This window comes from Gopherus evgoodei, chromosome 3 (genome assembly GCF_007399415.2).
Source record: "Gopherus evgoodei ecotype Sinaloan lineage chromosome 3, rGopEvg1_v1.p, whole genome shotgun sequence".
NCBI classification, from domain to species: Eukaryota; Metazoa; Chordata; order Testudines; family Testudinidae; genus Gopherus; species Gopherus evgoodei.
In genome coordinates, this window is record NC_044324.1 from 54,986,879 (window position 1) to 55,005,048 (window position 18,170).

An 18,170-nucleotide genomic window follows, 5' to 3' on the forward strand; every position below is an offset into this window, starting at 1 on the left:
ACTATTACCTGTCTCTTCCTAGTATCTGGGATTCCCTCCTCTGGAGAAGTAGCCTCAGTGTGAGAGGATGCCTTGACATCTGGAAGGAATGTCCACTTCAGTTTGATGGTCTCCTTCCCTGAGACTTTCATCTGTTTCAACAGCTCAGTCTGTTAGACCAGGGTGGGATCACGCTAGTGTCCCCAAAAGTCTCATTGATGTACCTCTCTTTCCCTTAGCTCTTCCAGTTCAGCCAGTCTGGTCTCAAGCCCTCACTCTCCATAGAGCTTATGGCCCTGAGAGACACCGAATACACACAGGTGCTATCTGCCCATGCTGCATTCAGTGCAATAAACTGGATAGCCCCCATTCTGCTGCTGAGCTGCTGCCTGCACTTTTTTTTTACTCTTGCAGCCTTTTGGGGGGGGCAGGGAGAAGATGGAGTAGACTGGCTGGGATGTTGATTGGCCTAAATTCAGACCAGTGGTGTCCAACTTTTTGACGCCCAAGATCACTTTTTTTTTTTAATTTAAGGGCAACCCAGGATCTACCCTGCCCTTTCCCTGATGCCCTGCTCCTTCCCCAAAGCTCCACATCACTCACTCCATTCCCCCCACCACCACCATCACTTGCTCTTCCCCCACCCTCACTTACTTTCACCAGTTGGAGTAAGGGGGTTGGGTTCAGCAGGGGTTGTAGGCTCTGGGCTGAGCCTGAGTTGGGCTGCAGGAGGCACATGGCTCTGTGTGCTGCCCCTTTCTGCAAGCACTGCCCCCACAGCGCCCATTAGCCACAGCTGCCATTGGCTGCAGCTCCCCATTCCCTGTCAATGGTCACTGTGGGGGCAGTGCTTGCAGGCAGGGGCAGTGCATGGAGGGAGACCCCTGCCCTAGGGGCTGTACTGGCTGCTTCTGAGAGCAGGGTGGGGCCAGCACAGGCAAGGAGCCTGTCTTAGCGGCAGCCCTGCTGTGCCACCAGAGATTGCGATAGACTGGGAGATCCTCTAGGATCGACCAGTTGATGGTGAATGACCAGTTGGTGACCAATGATTTAGACGTTTGGTGTATCTGGGTGTCGCACTCCCTCACAAAACTCCTGTTTGCTGCTCTTCTTCACTACCTCCTATGGTTGCTTAGGAGCTGCCTTTTTAAACCCATGTTCTCCCTGAGTAGCCTGCCCCCTGGTTAACGGAGCCTAAAGGGATTAGTATCAGAGGGGTAGCCGTGTTAGTCTGGATCTGTAAAAGCAGCAAAGAATCCTGTGGCACCTTATAGACTAACAGACGTTTTGGAGCATGAGCTTTCGTGGGTGAATACCCACTTCGTCAGATGCATGTAGTGGAAATTTCCAGGGGCAGGTGTGTGTGTTATTTATATATATATTTATATGCAAGCAAGCTAGAGGTAATGAGGTAGTTCAATCAGGGAGGATGAGGCCCTGTTCTAGCAGTTGAGGTGTGAAAACCAAGGGAGGAGAAACTGGTTTTGTAATTGGCAAGCCATTCACAGTCTTTGTTTAATCCTGAGCTGATGGTGTCAAATTTGCAGATGAACTGAAGCTCAGCAGTTTCTCTTTGAAGTCTGGTCCTGTAGTTTTTTTGCTGCAGGATGGCCACCTTAAGGTCTGCTATAGTGTGACCAGGGAGGTTGAAGTGTTCTCCTATAGGTTTTTGTATATTGCCATTCCTAATATCTGATTTGTGTCCATTTATCCTTTTTCGTAGCGACTGTCCAGTTTGGCCAATGTACATAGCAGAGGGGCATTGCTGGCATATGATAGCGTAGATTACATTGGTGAAGGTGCAGGTGAATGAACCGGTGATGGTGTGGCTGATCTGGTTAGGTCCTGTGATGGTGTTGCTGGTGTAGATATGTGGGGAGAGTTGGCATTGAGGTTTGTTGCATGGATTGGTTCCTGAGCTAGAGTTACTATGGTGCAGTGTGCAGTTGCTGGTGAGAATGTTTCAGGTTGGCAGGTTGCCTGTGGGCAAGGACTGGCCTGCCACCCAAGGCCTGTGAAAGTGTGGGATCATTGTCCAGGATGGGTTGTAGATCCCTGATGATGTGTTGGAGAGGTTTTAGCTGGAGACTGTATGTGATGGCCAGTGGGGTCCTGTTGGTTTCTTTCTTGGGTTTGTCTTGCAGTAGGAGGCTTCTGGGTACACGTCTGGCTCTGTTGATCTGTTTCCTTATTTCCTCATGTGGGTATTGTAGTTTTGAGAATGCTTGGTGGAGATTTTGTAGGTGTTGGTCTCTGTCTGAGGGGTTAGAGCAGATGCGGTTGTACCTCAGTGCTTGGCTGTAGACAATGGATCGTGTGATGTGCCCGGAATGGAAGCTGGAGGCATGAAGGTAGGCATATCGGTCCGTAGGTTTTCGGTATAGGGTGGTGGTAATGTGACCATCACTTATTTGCACTATGGTGTCTAGGAAGTGGACTTCCTGTGTAGACTGGTCCAGGCTGAGGTTGATGGTGGGGTGGAAGCTGTTGAAATCGTGGTGGAATTTTTCCAGAGACTCTTTCCCATGGGTCCAGATGATGAAGATGTCATCAATGTAGCGTAGGTAGAGAAGGGGCGTGAGTGGACGAGAGCTGAGGAAGCGTTGTTCCAGGTCGGCCATAAAAATATTGGCATATTGTGGGGCCATGCGGGTGCCCATAGCGGTGCCACTGATCTGGAGATATATATTGTCATCAAATTTGAAATAGTTGTTTGGGCAGCCCTGCCACACTGTATATACTGCACGCAACAGACGACTCACCCCAAGGTCACATAGTTGCTCCTCCTTCACCTGGAGAACTCTAGCAAAATTACTATTTGCTGCTCCTGTTCACTAGCCCCACTGTAGAGACATAATCTCTGTCTCACTGATACAGCCACTGCTGCCCTCATCAGGCCAAATGTGTTTTATGCCCTTTATAGTTCCTTATCTGATATTTTTGGGACAGAGATAGGCTGATAGCTTGAGAACTGAAGATCCCAGTGGTTTTGGGGTCAGGTAGGGTGGGAGAGGTATTCTGAAGTTTGCTGTTTTGTGTTTTTTTTTGGTTGGTTTTTTTTTTTTGCGGTGGAAAAGCCCAAGGTACATTATTAGTTGAACTGTATGTTTTATGTCTTAAATTTCTATTGAATGTCTCTTTCAATACCAGCAAACTGCCCAGAATCTGGGGTGAATTCAGCTTATATTGAAATAGGTAATAAATATTTGGCTGCTGTTCCTCTCTGGAAGAAAGCATGCTGGAGAGATGTTTGTGTGGCTACCTTATTCTCACTTTCTGGTGGCAGCAGTTGCTAGTTGGTTGGACCCATATTCTCTTTCACAATGTCACAGGGTCCCGGTGAAGCAGTTATAGCAGCACTATAGGATTTCTGGTACGTTTTGCAAAGCATGCTGTTTAGGGAGATCTGCTGCCATGGGGAGAAGCAGAGAGATGCTGCATCTGGCCATCTGCTGATAGCTGCTGCTCCTGGAGTGTCTGCAGAGGCTGAGAGATAGTGAGGTGCCTTCAGATAGGATTTACTCTAGCTGCTGAAGTGGCAAATGAGAGGAAAAGAGGAAGGAAAAGCCTGATGTACCAAGGGTACTTATAGATTGAAGGAAAGATTTCATATCAAACACCTTTCCCTGTAGGCCCAGTCACTAAAGTGTTTTGTACTCCTTTACCAACAGCCATGCAGTTGTAAGCACTGCTCAGACAGCTTTCATGCAGCCCTGTCTATGATATCAGTTGCCCCATTGATGGAAAACAGGTGCACAGTTTTCTAAAGGTGCATTTACTATACCTCTAAAGACAAACATCATTTTTCTAACCGTGTATTTTCTCATGAAGTCCCTCTTTTAGGAGCATTAAGTGAATTTTGAACTTGGCTGCTTTCAGTACTGGGAGTAGTGTTTGCTTCAAGGAACGTCATCAAGTGTTTCAAGTCCAAAACTTGGATTTGTGAAAATTTTACGTTGCAGAAAACCAAGCTATTAATTCTGTTGCCCTTTTTTGACCTCAGCAGCTAGTTAAAGTTTGGGGCCCCAGGGAATGTTCCAGCTAGAAGTAGAAATTAATGGAGTCTGGTATTTTTTTTTTCAATCTTTCCTTATTTAAAAGGAATGTATCAAGTCCTATGTCTCTGAATGCAGAAGGGACCAAGAACAAAAGGAGCAGTTTCTTAATTTATAGCACCCAAGCCTCTTTAGCCAACACCAGAGCCAAAAGTGCACTCTAACTTTTTCGGAGGTGTCACTGTTTGCTTAGAGGCACATGCTTGGCTTTCTTGGCTATCCTCTTCTCACCCCCACCCCCCGCTTGTCTTTTTTCTCCCTTTTGTGTGATCTCACACACACACACACACACACACACACACACACACACACACACACACACACACACACACACACACACACACACACACACACACACACACACACACACCCTACCCAAAACAATACCCAGCCAAAGCTCCTGGACATGTTCACACACCTTTGTTTTAGGTAGGGGGCTTATGCTTATTGTTAGGCTAACTGAATGGTGAATTCACATCTGTCAATTTCAGCAGGAGGTTAAGTCAACTCATGACAAAGTTTCATCCAGCTCATAGCTATACAAATGTCTTCATTACTTTCCTAGAAGACTTTTAAACAACTCAAACACTGAAGCATGTTGCATGTGACTTTAAAACTTTGTTTTACTAATAACATTGGTAAAAGGTCTGAATGTCACCCTCTGTAACTGAGTATTAAATTGGGGTCTGTTCTGGTTCTGTCTTGTATTTCAGTGACCACAAGGAGAAAAAACAGAACTCTGAAAAGAGGAACGAATTCTCATTGGACAAGACAAAATTATCGATTTGTAAGGAGAATAAGCACTCTGGCAAGACAAAAACATCTGAACCAGCCTCCGAAGATTGTAAAAGATCTCCCACATCTGATAAATGGAAGAAGGAACATAATTTTACAGAGAATAAGCAAAGAAATAAAGATACAGAGTCTTATAATGGACGTGAAAGCAAAATACATAGCTCCAACAGTTCTAAAAATACGTCCCAAAGCATCAATCCTGAAAACACAAAAAGTGACTGCAAAGAAACAACCTCTGCAGCCAGTAAAAAACCTTCAGAAATGCACCATTCCCCTGGAGCCAGCAAAAAAGACTTATTGCCAACAAAAGGGTCTTGTAAGGATCTCTCCAAACAGAGAAACTCTGAGGATACAGGAAAAATAAAACAAACACTTAGTGTGGAAAACAAACCAAAGTTGCCCAGTGATGAGGACTTTGAGCCCCCCACTATGTCTTTTGAATCCTATCTTAATTATGATCAAGTTTCAAATAAGAGAAAGAGGAAGCCTTGTAGTACAAGTGAACAGTCAAAAAACATTAAGGGCTGTGAACAGAAAAACTGCTCGTTATTGCCGAAAACTTCAGTATCCTCTGTCACGAAAGAGAGAGAGGAAAAACTACACAATTCAGAAGATGATCAGTCAGAAAGTCCCACGAAAAAGGTAAACAGTTAGTCAAGCTAACATTAACTCAAATTAGCACTTGATTTCATTTATTAACAAATTTATTTTGCAGTTTAATTCCATATGTTTTAACTCAAACCTCAGATTGCATGGCTTTGACATATCGGCCACACATAGAAGTGGTTACTAATAATTGGGAATCACTTTTTACCCAGAAAAATATGACTAGTTTATTTTTTGATCAAATAATGAGTAAAAGTAAAATGTTTCAAACTACAAAGTCAAGCGCCAAAAAAAAAAAATCCCTGCAGATTTGAGATTATCCTTAAAACCATAATTGTGCCTCCTTGTGCATATGGATTATGATGGTCTTTAATGATGTGATTACACTGTTTTTCCTGGGTCATGGCCTAAATAAGGCAGATTCCTGTGGAAAAGTGTTCTTATTGATGAAATCCCTGAAATGTGTTCTTTAAAATTAAGCACATAAGTCCCTTTGGATTCCATATGATTGAAACACGTGCTTAAAGTTCTTTTCTGAGCAGGGATGCGCTTAGTGTGTTTCCTTGAATCGGGGCCTTATGGGCAGGATAGTTGGTGCTTAAGTAATAAGGCAGCTGTCCAATAATTAATCGTCAATGTGTGTAGCTCTGTACCTTAACTAGTGCACAACATCAAGAACCAACACCAATAAGTGTAAAATTGTCCATGGGCTTTCTTATGGCACTTATCACCATAAATATCTGATTCTCATCAAATCAATTGATCTTCACAACACTTGAGTGGGAATAGAACTCTTTTAGAGTTGGGGGTATGAGTCTTGGGGAGCTTAAGCCTAAAATTTGCAAAAGTCTTGAGTGATCAGTGATTGGGCACATAATTTAAGACATCCAGGGCCTGACTTTTTTTTTTTTTAATTAAAAAGCGTATTGCCATGTGGCGCATGCAGCTCCCATTGTCGTCACTTGCAGTAGTATGTACTTGGCACTTCAGAAAACTCAGGAGCCTGTTGCCTCAAGTTGGGCAGGAACGCACAATTAGTGGCCATCTGTGAAAACTTCTGACTACGTGTCCCCTCCAGGATAGTATTCAACTGCCTTCTTACCATACAGCCGTCTCTTCTCTTCTTGCAGTCCCCTCATTCACTCCTCACCTTGCAACTTCTTCAATGATTTGGACCAGCATCCTATCGATGAAAGTCTCATTCACTACACACTTGCGATTCATTCCTGAGCCCATCTTGTGCACAGATTGTGGCAAGGGACCTGTGACATTGGGTTTTCGTATGTAATATAGTGTTGGTGATGAGTGAGTGAATGGATAAAATGAAAAGTAATACACTAAACATTACTTCACTGTAACTATGAAAGAAAGCAACAAGTCGTTACTCTGAAACACTTTTGGTTTTGCTTTAGTATTGGATGATGTATTTGAAGACTTCTTTATCTTAAATAAGAATTAGGGATATTGTAATGGTGTTTCCTTGAATGCATGTAGGCCAAGACAGCATCGCTCCAAGATCTACTTAATACTCCACTGCCTAAATTTCTGCCAGAGATATCCTTATCTTCTCCCCCATATGCTATGGAGTTCAAAGGTAAGTAATATGCAAGATTGTTCCAGATGAGACTAAAATGAGCACAGTTAGCAGAGCAATCCTGCTAACAGTGTGGGCTGTATTGCATCCTCACAAAAAAAATGCCAGTGTTTTGTGCCAGTGCAGTACTTCATCTTCTGCACTGGCTCCCACATAAGGATCCACTAGATTCTGAAGGGAGTATGTTGCATACAGGAGCAGATTCTTCAGTTCCACTCGCTTTGACAAGGCCTTCAATGCTTGTGGAATGCAAACCATATAGAGATGGGGGGCGAGGGTGGGGGGCTTCCATGGATGTGGAAGAAGCTGTTGAGGGGAGGGAGCATGCCACATTCATCTAATTTTCCTTCAGGCACACTGGCTTTCTTTCTTTCTCCATTTATCCTTTGCTCTCTTGTGCACCTCCTAGTAGGGGAGAATCTAGCACTCTGTATTAACCCAACTTTTTATGTATTTGTTTTATCCAAACATTGCAGATGTGACAGCCTTATAATAACTGACAGACATGCTACTCCTTGTGTGGAGCATGACATGATCTAAGAATGTGCAGGTGGATGCTGTGTCGGCTTCCCTGCAGAGTTATGCTGACAAACTGCATTCTGGCCTTCAAATATCCATGCTGTTACAACTCTTGGCTTCTCTAGTTTAACTAGTAATTTTGTAAATTAGACAAATGTTTGAGAACTAAATCAGCATTTGAACTCTGGCTTCTTTAGGTAAAAGGCATTAAACTCATTGCTTCAGCTGAAACTGAATCTGCACTTTGCTCCTCGTACAATGTCAATAAGTCCTGAATAGATGTAATAGAACTTCATAGTGCAATAAAAATGAACTGCATGTTTTTTATATCAGCCATGTTTCTCAATTAGTTAATTATATGCCTTTAGTAATCTAGACTGCTTTGAATACCCTTAAAGAACTGCAGTATTAATCTGAGTACGCATAGGCAAAACCCTTCTTTGAGATTTGTTTTCTTTGTAATTTCTGTAGCACCAGTCGCAGAAGTACGCCAGCAAAGCAGTGATACAAATCAATTCACAGGACGGAGACTGAACTCTAAAATGCAGGTTTACTCTGGCTCTAAAACAGTTTATCTTTCAAAGATGCTAACTCTGTATGAACAGTGCATCCGCATACTTCAAAATAACATTGATTGTAAGTACTTTAATATGGGTTTCAGCAGGTTGAGTGGCATTGTAGTGCTAGGCTTTCAATAGTGTAAGACCATCTTTTTTGTGATTTGAAGAATTAAGTTTCTTATGAAGTCCCAACTTTACATTAAACTATGATGCCATGGCAATAGAAACATGAAACAAAAGCCAAAAAAGCCCTCTTGCTTTTTTCTGTCTAGATGCTGTTAGTCTCATGTTAATCTGAGATAAAACTGTATTTGGTATAAAATAGGGATGAACTATCAAGAAAATATTTGGTATGTACATGCACCCCTTGCATTTAACTTGCATGTGAGCATTCCAAACTTTGGTGTGTGTCTGGGGGAGAAAATTTGGCTTGAGAGGAGGAGAGAATGGGTAGAGATGGTGAAATGGGTAGACAGGGATGCCTACTATGTTTCCTCAGACTACCACTTTAATAGTCAGTACAGAACAGCTCATGTACAAACAGTTTAGGTTGTCCAGACCTCAGAACACATGTTCCACTGGTATGTACTAAAATAATCCTATCTTTTGTTGGGTATTTGCTATTTATAATACTGTTTTGTAAGTGTTGAATCTTATTGCATACATGTGGGTGGGATACTTAAAATATTGTCTTGCTTTGTAGCACTACATGAAGTAGGAGGAGTGCCCTTCGAAATTCTTGAGCCAGTGCTAACACGTTGTACACCAGAGCAGTTGTTTCGAATAGAGGAGTGCAATCCGGTAAAGTCTCTTGTTCAATGTCTTATCCTATTTCATGACTGCTTGTGCTCAAAATCAAAATAACTATTAGTAAAACAAACTACAAAATAAAAATTATGAAAGTATCACATCCGCCCCCAATGGCTAGTTCACAAACTGATCAGACTCTCTATATAGTAGGACTTTGCCTACAATTGTTGCACTCTGAAAAGAATATTTATTAGCATCTAGAAGTGTGGTACATGCTTTATAGAATGTATGCTTGGACAAGTCCCTGCCTCAAAACATTTGTAGTCCAAATTGACAACACACAAAGGGCTGTAAGAAGGGATGAATATTTAAAAACAAAAAACTTAATAGTCACACTCACTCTCTTCTGTCCTGTCTTTTTTGCTTTGACCTTTACTTGCATTTTAATTCTAATATGTATAGAGTTCTATTAACTTCACTTTTATTCCTCATCACTCATTATATTTGTCCTTGCCTTCAATATTCCACCTTTTTCCTAGTGAAGCTAGCCCCTTAGCTATTAAACTTTCTTCATCACTCCATTGAGCAGACCATAGCCTCAAACTGTTTTACTCCCACCGGACAAATGTCTCCCTCAACACCTAGGAGAAGTAAAAAGGGCATTGGCAGTGTTAACATGAAAGGGCTCAAAAGAAAACTTCAGGTGCAGCTTGGTACCTGCTGAGGTCCTGGGGACAAGAATTGGCTCTTAGCTTGAAGTTTGTTTAAATGAATGACCACTGCTTGTTTCTGGAATAGTTTAATCTAGTTTTTATTATATTTTTCATTTTCCCATCTTCTGCTTTAACTCCTGGTTGAAGGCAGGGACTAGGGTCTGTTTATATTATGTCAGACTGAGCAGAAGGGGATCTGACAGACTATGACACTACACTAGAGAACTACCTCTTCCCACACAGCTCCACATTGCTACAGAGACAGCTCTGGGAGTGGAGAGGAGGGAGAACTAGACTCCTACACTGACCTGTCTGGGGTGAGCTGGGGAGATTAGCTGGAGAACCCATTGGTAGTAAAAGGGGATACGAGGATGGAAGCAGCCTGCTTTTATCACTCTTAGCTTGGAACCAGGCAGGGAATAAAGGTTCTTCCCCTGGCTTCCTTATAGCTGTTAAAAGAGAATCTATACAGTCTACCCTAATCACCCATCACTGTGATTTCTTAGTTCTACTGTCATTGTCATGCCTCCTGGCTTCTTCACTGTATGTCAGGATCTGAAGCACCAAGGTTGTTACTAGGGGTGAATCAGGGAAGCAAGCATAGGACACACATTTACTTTTGCCCCTAAAATAAAAAAGGAAAGACACAACAGATTTCAAATACTATCATGTGTTCCAGCTATTTCAATCATCTACACCTCTACCCTGATATAACGTGACCCGATGTAACACGAATTAGGATATAATGCAGTAAAGCAGTGCTCTGGGGCGTGGGGGGGCTGCACACTCCAGTGGATCAAAGCAAGTTCGATATTACGCGGTTTCACCTATAACATGGTAAGATTTTTTGGCTTCCGAGGTCAGCGTTATGTATGTATTCCAAAGAGAAAAATAGTTAAGGTTGCAGAATGAAGCACACAAATCAGGAAATATCAAGGTAAATTTGCTGCAATAACCTCAACTCTGAAGCTCTTTCACCATACACATATGTAGAAGAGGACAATTACATGATCTTATTTCTGAACTGCATTTCTGGATACTTAGTATTCTTGGAAAATCAAGCCACTCTTCTTTAGATGCCCAGCTTTAGGCACTCAAGTTTGAAAATTTTGGCTAATAAACATCTTTGTCTACAGTATAATGAAACAAACTTTGGTCACAGGTTAGATTAATGGATACATTAGATGTTGCTGAATGTGGCTTGTTATGCTTTCTGAATGTTATGGCACATGGTGAGGAGATGTTTACTAGAGTTTCTTTGGCTTGCTCCTCAGTCTTGAAGCAATGTAAACGAACGATAACATTTTCAAAAGTGCCTATGTGATTTAGGATCCTAAAATCTCCTTGAATATGTATAGGAGTTGGGTGCCTAAGTCCTATAGGTGCTCTTGAAAATGTTACCATAAGTCTTTAAGCGTTTGTTAATTACCTTTTTGCTTCGAACCAAGACATTTATAGAAGAGTCTGATCATTTGTGGAAGAAACATTGCCAAAGGGATTTTAAAAACGAACATCTCCTGGAATATGAGTCGTGGCGTGAAATGTATGTGCGGCTCTTCAGTCAGAGAGAAGAAAAACTAAAGACCCTCACAAAAAATATTATTTCAGCTCAGTCTGAAAAACCTAAAGGTAAATAAAGTCTACAGGTAACTTTTCCTTTAATGCCCACCCCCCCCCTACATTTTCAAATTTTCAGAAATGCAATGTGTGGGATTTAGTGATTTTTATTATTTATTATTTTAGTATTTTATTTATTTTTTAAATTGCAGTGAATGTGAATAAAAGCTCATCTCAGGTAGAGGTGATTGCTATTCCTTTGCATTCAAATGCTTTTAAAGGTTGCACACAAGATTCATTCATGTAACTGATTCATGTTTAGACCAAAATGTCTGATCTTGATGGTTTGGAGTTCAGGAGCCAAAGCTGTCCATTTCCTATATTGCATGGGCCATCATTGGGACCATCCCAGACATTGTCTCTGTGAAGAAAGTGTGCACATTCTGTAATATTACTTTGTCATTGTTCAATTGGTACTGTGATGTAAAATTTTATAAACCTGTCACTGTTTAACATTTTTCATTAAATGTTGGAAATCACATTGCCACGCTGTCGTTGTTGACTCTTTAAAATGTTTTTTCTTTTCTTAGAAAATTTCGATATTTAACTTTTAAAAATGCCCTTCCCCTTGTTTCTATATTAGGGCGACAAGTTAAACTGGCTTACATACATAGTGTAGCAAAACCACCGAGAAATGTTCGGCGGCAGCAAGAGATCTATGGGACAGCTGGACCTATTGTTCAGCTTCACCCCATCGAAAAGGGCAAGTAAGTACACTGTTAGTGCACTGTGATTTGAGATTAGATGACTTCATGCTGGCCATGTCAGTAAATGAATATTACCAGCAAAACCTTTTATATGAAAGAATGCAGCTAAACTGTAACTATTGTGGTTTTTTGGGTTTTAGTTGAAATACTTTAAAAACGTCAGAAATATAAACTTACATTTTAGGAATTATTTGTCTGTAGTGTACCTGAACTTCATCTCTTTCCCTCAAACTCCAGTACTGAGGTCACCCTTTCCTTAGCTGGAGAAATGGGTCTGTTCTTTACAAATCACATTGGTGTTACCTGATATTCTATTTAGAGTCCAAACTTTCTTTTATGTTATGACCCTACATAATAATCACAAGTCATCTCCTGTTATGAATTTAACACAGCTGGCAGCTCTGGTCATGCTGGACCTCAGCAGCTGTTGATGCCCTTGACTATGAGTTGCTGTCTTGGTAGCTAAGGGAATGTCTGGAATTACCAGTCAGTAGGGGTGGACCGTTTTCATCAGTGAAGGAGTGGAAACATAGGATCCTTCAAAGATGACTGTCTGCAACTCTGCATCTTGCTTTGTGGGCTTTTTTATATTTCTGTTTCTGCCCTGGATAGTGTTGTCAGATGGATGTCTGGGGCTACAAAATTGGAAGAGGTGCTGCTGGATAACGGTGGGCTTGCTTTCTCTATCTTGAGTCTGGTCTACGCTGGGGGAAGAGGGAAATCAATCTAAGATACGCAACTTCAGCTATGAGAGTAGCATAGCTGAAGTTGCGTATCTTAGATCAACTTAGAATCACTTACTTCACGTCCTCATGGTGTGGAATCGATGGCTGCCACTCCCCATTGTCTCCGCTTCCGCCTCTCACTGTGGTGGAGTTCCAGAGTCAACGGCAGAGCGATTGGGGATCGATTTTTATCACGTCTACACTAGACGCGATAAATAGATTCCCCAATAGATCAGTCACTTACCACTGATCCGGTGGGTAGTGTAGACATACTCTTGAGCACTGAGATTTGCTCATATATAGTGAGTTAGATTACTAATCTTGGCACCACTTTTGACCATGCCCTCTACGGAAATCTCCTTTTGTCAGACTTGGTATGAAAGTGTTCTTTCCTGTTGTGCGGTTTACACAATGTAGTCATTTATCCTGTTGCCTTACAGGAGAAACATGGACCTTCTTGGCACAGTCTCAACTGCTACAGTTCCTTTTTAAGAGGATTTCTCTGTTGCTTGCAGTTCAGGGAACGCAGTAGCACATTTAATCACTGATTTGTGCAATCTGGAGTGTAGTGGAGTGTCTCTAACACTATCTGCCTGTAAGTGTAAAAGCTGGAATGACTCAGCTTGCACTGTTGGTTTTAAATGTCTAATACAGTAGGACTTGGCTATCTGAGATCTTCTTGAACTTTGTTCTGATGGCGGTCCACGCTCACGTACCACCATTTTGTTAGGATCTCCTTTTTTGTCTTTGGTGTCCAGCTCTTCCTACTTCTGAAAAGCACATAATTCATTATTCAGTGTATACATTTAAATTTATAAAGGATGAGCAGCTTTTGATAGTGGTTGTCAATCAACCAATATATTTTAACTGGAAAAAAATTGAGTTGTCGTCGTCCAATGTTCTTTGTGTATCATTGCATTATATTTATAGGAAACCAGTGTTTTTTGTCAATAGAAACATAATGGCCATACTGGATCAGACCAGTATGTCTAGCCCAGTATCCTGTCTTCCAACAGTGGCCAATGCCAGGTACTTCAGAGGGAATGAACAGAACAGGCAATCATCAAATGATCCTACTCCTAGCTTCTCGCAATCAGGGACACTCAGAGCATGGGTTTGTATCTCTGATCATCTTAGCTAATAGACACTGATGGACCTATTCTCCAGGCATTTGTCTAATTCTTTTCTGAGCCTCGTTATAGTGTTGGCCTTCACAACATCCCTTAGCAACAAGTTCCACAGGTTGACTGTGCCTGGTGTGAAGAAGTACTTCCTTACGTTTTTTTGTTTTTTTAAACTTGTTGCCTATTAATTTCATTGGGTGACCTGTGGTGGTTGTGTAATGTGAAGGAGTAAATACTGCAGTCCTTTCTCTACATCAGTCGTGATGTGTTAGACCTCTATCATATCCCATTTTAATCATCTCTTTTCCAAGCTGAAAAATCCCAGTCCTTTTACTCTCTCCTCTGATAGAAGCTGTTCCATACCCCTAATGGATTTTTGTTGCCCTTCTCTGCCCTTTTTTTGATGGGGTGACCAAAATTGCAAACAGTATTCAAAGTATAGAGATACCATGGATTTATAGAGAGGCAATATATTTTATGTCTATCCTTTTTTCTAATGGTTTCTAACACTAACCTTTATTGACTGCTGCACATTGATCAGATGTTTTCAGAGAACTATGTGCAATGACTCTAAAATCCTTCATGAGTGGTAACAACTAATTTAGATCCCATCATTTTATATGTATAGTTGGGATTGTTTTCCAATGTGCATTACTTTGTGTTTATCAACATTGAATTTCATCTGCCATTTTGTTGCCCAGTCACTCAGTTTTGTGAGATCCCTTTGTAGCTTTTCACAGTCCTCTTTGGACTTAACTATCTTGAGTAGTTTAGTATCGGCAAATTTTTGCCACCTCACCGTTTACCCCTTTCTCCAGATCATTTATCAATCGTTGAACAATCTGAGTTCTGGTCCCAATATAGACTCCCACTATTTGCCTCTCTCCAGTCTGAAAACTAACCATTTATCCCTACCCTTTGTTTTCTCTCTTGTAACGAGTTACTGATTCATGAGAGGCCCTTCCCTCTTAAGCAAACTAAGCAGTCATGGGATAAAAGTTTTTGGGGAGGGACCTTGTCTGAAAGTCAAAGTACTAGATCCATTGGACTACCCTACTTCACATGTTTGACACTCCCTCCCACCCCGCAAAGAATTCTAATGGACCAGTGAGAAATGTTTTTCCCATTACAAAAGCTGTAATTGATTCTTCCCCAACATATCATATTAATCTGAGATAATTCTGTACTTTACTATAATTTGAACCAATTTGCCTGGTATTGAAGTCAGGCTTACTGGCCTGTCATTGCAATGATTATCTCTGGAACTGTTTGTTTTTAAATTGGCATCACATTGGCTGTCCTCAAGTCATCTGGTACAGAAACTGATTTAAGTGATTAGGTTATATACCACAGTTACTAGTTATGAAATTGCAGATTTGAGTTCCTTCAGAACTTTTGGGTGAATACAGTCTGGTCCTAGGGACTTACTGTAGTTAAATTTATCTGTTCCAAAACCAACTATACTGATACCTCAATCTGGGACAGTTCCTCAGATTTGTCACCTAAAAAGAGTGGCTCAAGTGTGGGAATCCCCCTCGCATCCTCTGACTGTAATCCAAAGAATTCATTTAGCTTGTCTGCAATCACCTTATCTTCCTTGAATGCTCCTTTAACATCTTGATTATCCAGTGGCCGCACTGATTTGTTTGGCAGGCTTCTTGCTTCTGATGTACTTAAAAGCAAATTGCAATTAATTTTTGGGTCTTTGGCTAGTTGCTCTTCAAATTCTTTTTTCGGCCTACGTAATTATACTTGATTTTCCAGAGTTTATGCTCCTTTCTGTTTTCCTCAGTAGGATTTAACTTCCAGTTTTGGTAAAGGATGCCTTTTTGCCTGTAACCACTTTTTACTTTTGTTTAGTGGTGGAGACACACTTTTGGTCCTCTGTTTTATAATTTGGGATATACATTTAATTTTGAGCCTCTGTTATGGCTTTTTTGTTTTGTTTGTTTCTCTGCAGCTTGCAGGCATTTCACTCTTGTACCTGTGCCTCTTAATTTCCATTTAACTAGCTTCCTCATTTTTGTGTAGTTCCTCTTTCTGAAGTTGAATATTATTGCAGTGGGCTTCTTTGGTGTCTCCCCCACCATCAACGGATGTTAAATTTTAATTATATTGTGGTTGCTATTACAAAGTAGTTTAGCAATATTTGCTTTTTGGACTAGATCCTTTGCTGCACTTAGGACTAAATGAAGAATTGCTTCCCCCTTTCTGGATTACAGGACTAGCTAACTGCTCCAAGAAGCAGTCATTTATGGTGTAAAACTTTTCTCTACTTCCCATTTAGCAGTGACATGTACCCAGTGAATATGGGGATAGTTGAAATACCCCATTATTATTGTATTTTCTATTTTTATATCCTTTCTAGCAACATATTGGTTTTAACCTGAAAAATAAACACTGTTCTGTAGGTTGTCTAACATTTGAAACTGATTAAAGTTTAGTGCTGGTAAAAAGGTGGCACTAAAAGGGAAAGCTTTTCATTTAGCATTGTGGACTGACCTTTTTAGCACATAGGGTTACTTGTGTTCAGTTGCTTTTAACTAGGTACCTGCAAACCAAATTCAAAAAACTGTAAGAAAGCTAAATTGAAGTACTAGTTCTAAAGGATTTAATGACTAGCCGTCTGACATGAACTGTGGTCACTGAACTGTGATTGGTTTTATCAGTCTTTACCATTAACTTTGAGTAGAAAATAAATTTGGGTGAAAGAATGAAGTACTGATTGAAAATATGGACATCATCTAAAATATGGCCCTTATAATCTCTTGGAGACAAGGTGGGTCAGATTATTGCAAACAATATGATCTGGTGACTTTTTTCCCTGAAACTTCTGTTTCATAATCTTAAATGAATGTTTTTCTGAACAGGTCACTGTTAATGACTTAAACCCCTGTGAGGTTTTTAACCTGAACTTTCTCCCCGTGCCCCCATTTTGATTATTTTTGATAGAACAAAGACTCCAGAAAGCAGAGACAGAAATAACACCTCACCAAGCCGAAATGCAACTACTAGCAACGTAACAAATGGAAGCTCCAGTACTTACTCAAGTGGAGTGAGTCAGGATATTAAAAAAACGGTCAAAAGTAAGTAGTTGCAGAATAATTCCCCTTTACTATTTCTATTTGGCTGATAATATCGTTAATCATATTTGAGTTTGTGTTGGGTATTATACAACTATAATTCTAACTAAAATGTTTTTCCTTTGAAGAAATTGCACCAATGATGAGAAAATCTTTGAAAGCATTCAAGAATAGAGTTGGACCACGATAAAACAGGATCCTGCATATCTGATTAAACTTATGTTAACACTTGCATATTTCACGCTATGTCTATGTAATATCAATTAGTGAATTGTGCATATAAACCTGCATTCAGTTAACAAAGTAGTCTCTTCAGTGAAATAAAGTGGCAGAATGCACACAGTGGTTTGTGATTTAGAATAAAATCTAAATCCTTGATTTCCCCCCCGCCCCCCGTTCGCTCCTTTGTATCCATGAACCAATTGACAAAAGTGAATTGAAACAAGGCAACTCCATAGGAGTCTAATAGTATCAGTAATCTGTAGCCAAGAAAGTTCATGCAGATTTTCATAAATGATCCTTGTAGATTATGAAGATTTGTATATGAATTTCATTATTTTTCATCAGTGACTGATGTAGAACTTAAAATATTTATTTATCCTTTTTTTTTCTATTTGTTTAAAACAAACTTAAGAAGACCAAATTCCATTATAGTCTTGAATGTTTCACAGTAAAATCTTTTGGTAGCCTCTAAACATCTCTGGGAAATGTGCAAGATTAGACTTGCATGAAACAGACAGTAAATGGGTAACTCAGAGGAAATGGTTAGTGCTGCTCTTTGCCCCAAAAAGTACTACTACAAATAACTTGCATTTTGATGTTGCATAGACACATGAAGAGTGTCCCAGCTATGGCTGGTAGAACACTTTATATCAAAAGTATCTTTGGAAAAAATGGAATTTTCTAAACTCTTTGTAAAATGTGTCTGCTTTTTCAGTGGAAAATTGCAACTTTCCAGTTTTTGGATGACAGCTTCAGTTTTCATCTGGACCTGTGTGGTCATGGAACTAATTCCTATTATTTTTCATTGTAATACTGCCCTTTTAAACACATAGAGGGTCTACAGCATGAGCAGAGGACCAGAAGACACTAAATTCCCTGAGCTTGTGCCATTTGTTAGGGATGGTATTTGGGGATCTTGCAGGAATTCTGGCAACCAACACCCTCAGCATGGGGAATGAAGTGTCAGGACTGGTGCTGTCATGAGACTTGCTTCTTTAAACCCAAGGAAAACATCTGGTTGAAAGATGTGTTGGTTTCTACTGGGTCTATTGTTTGCAGTTGGAGGTGCAAAGCTAGTGTAAGTATCAATAGAAGCGCAGCAATGGTTGCATGGGTAGCAG

At 40.6% G+C, this 18,170-nt stretch overlaps 1 protein-coding gene across 2 annotated transcripts in view; it reads left to right on the top strand.

Annotated features, from left to right (window-relative positions):
• Positions 1 to 17,153, top strand: part of LOC115648275 (elongin-A-like) — a 35,673-nt gene extending 18,520 nt beyond the window's left edge. Inside the window, exons 4-11 of one of the 2 annotated variants that reach the window (XM_030555617.1) lie at positions 4,748 to 5,471; positions 6,930 to 7,029; positions 8,020 to 8,184; positions 8,812 to 8,909; positions 11,020 to 11,200; positions 11,772 to 11,895; positions 16,697 to 16,834; positions 16,956 to 17,153. In XM_030555617.1, coding sequence (XP_030411477.1) covers positions 4,748 to 5,471; positions 6,930 to 7,029; positions 8,020 to 8,184; positions 8,812 to 8,909; positions 11,020 to 11,200; positions 11,772 to 11,895; positions 16,697 to 16,834; positions 16,956 to 17,001 — 1,576 coding nt within the window. In that variant the 3' untranslated portion in view covers positions 17,002 to 17,153. The remainder of the gene's footprint in view (positions 1 to 4,747; positions 5,472 to 6,929; positions 7,030 to 8,019; positions 8,185 to 8,811; positions 8,910 to 11,019; positions 11,201 to 11,771; positions 11,896 to 16,696; positions 16,835 to 16,955) is intronic. The other variant, XM_030555616.1, reaches the window with a different exon arrangement.
• The last annotated feature ends 1,017 nt before the right edge of the window (positions 17,154 to 18,170 follow it).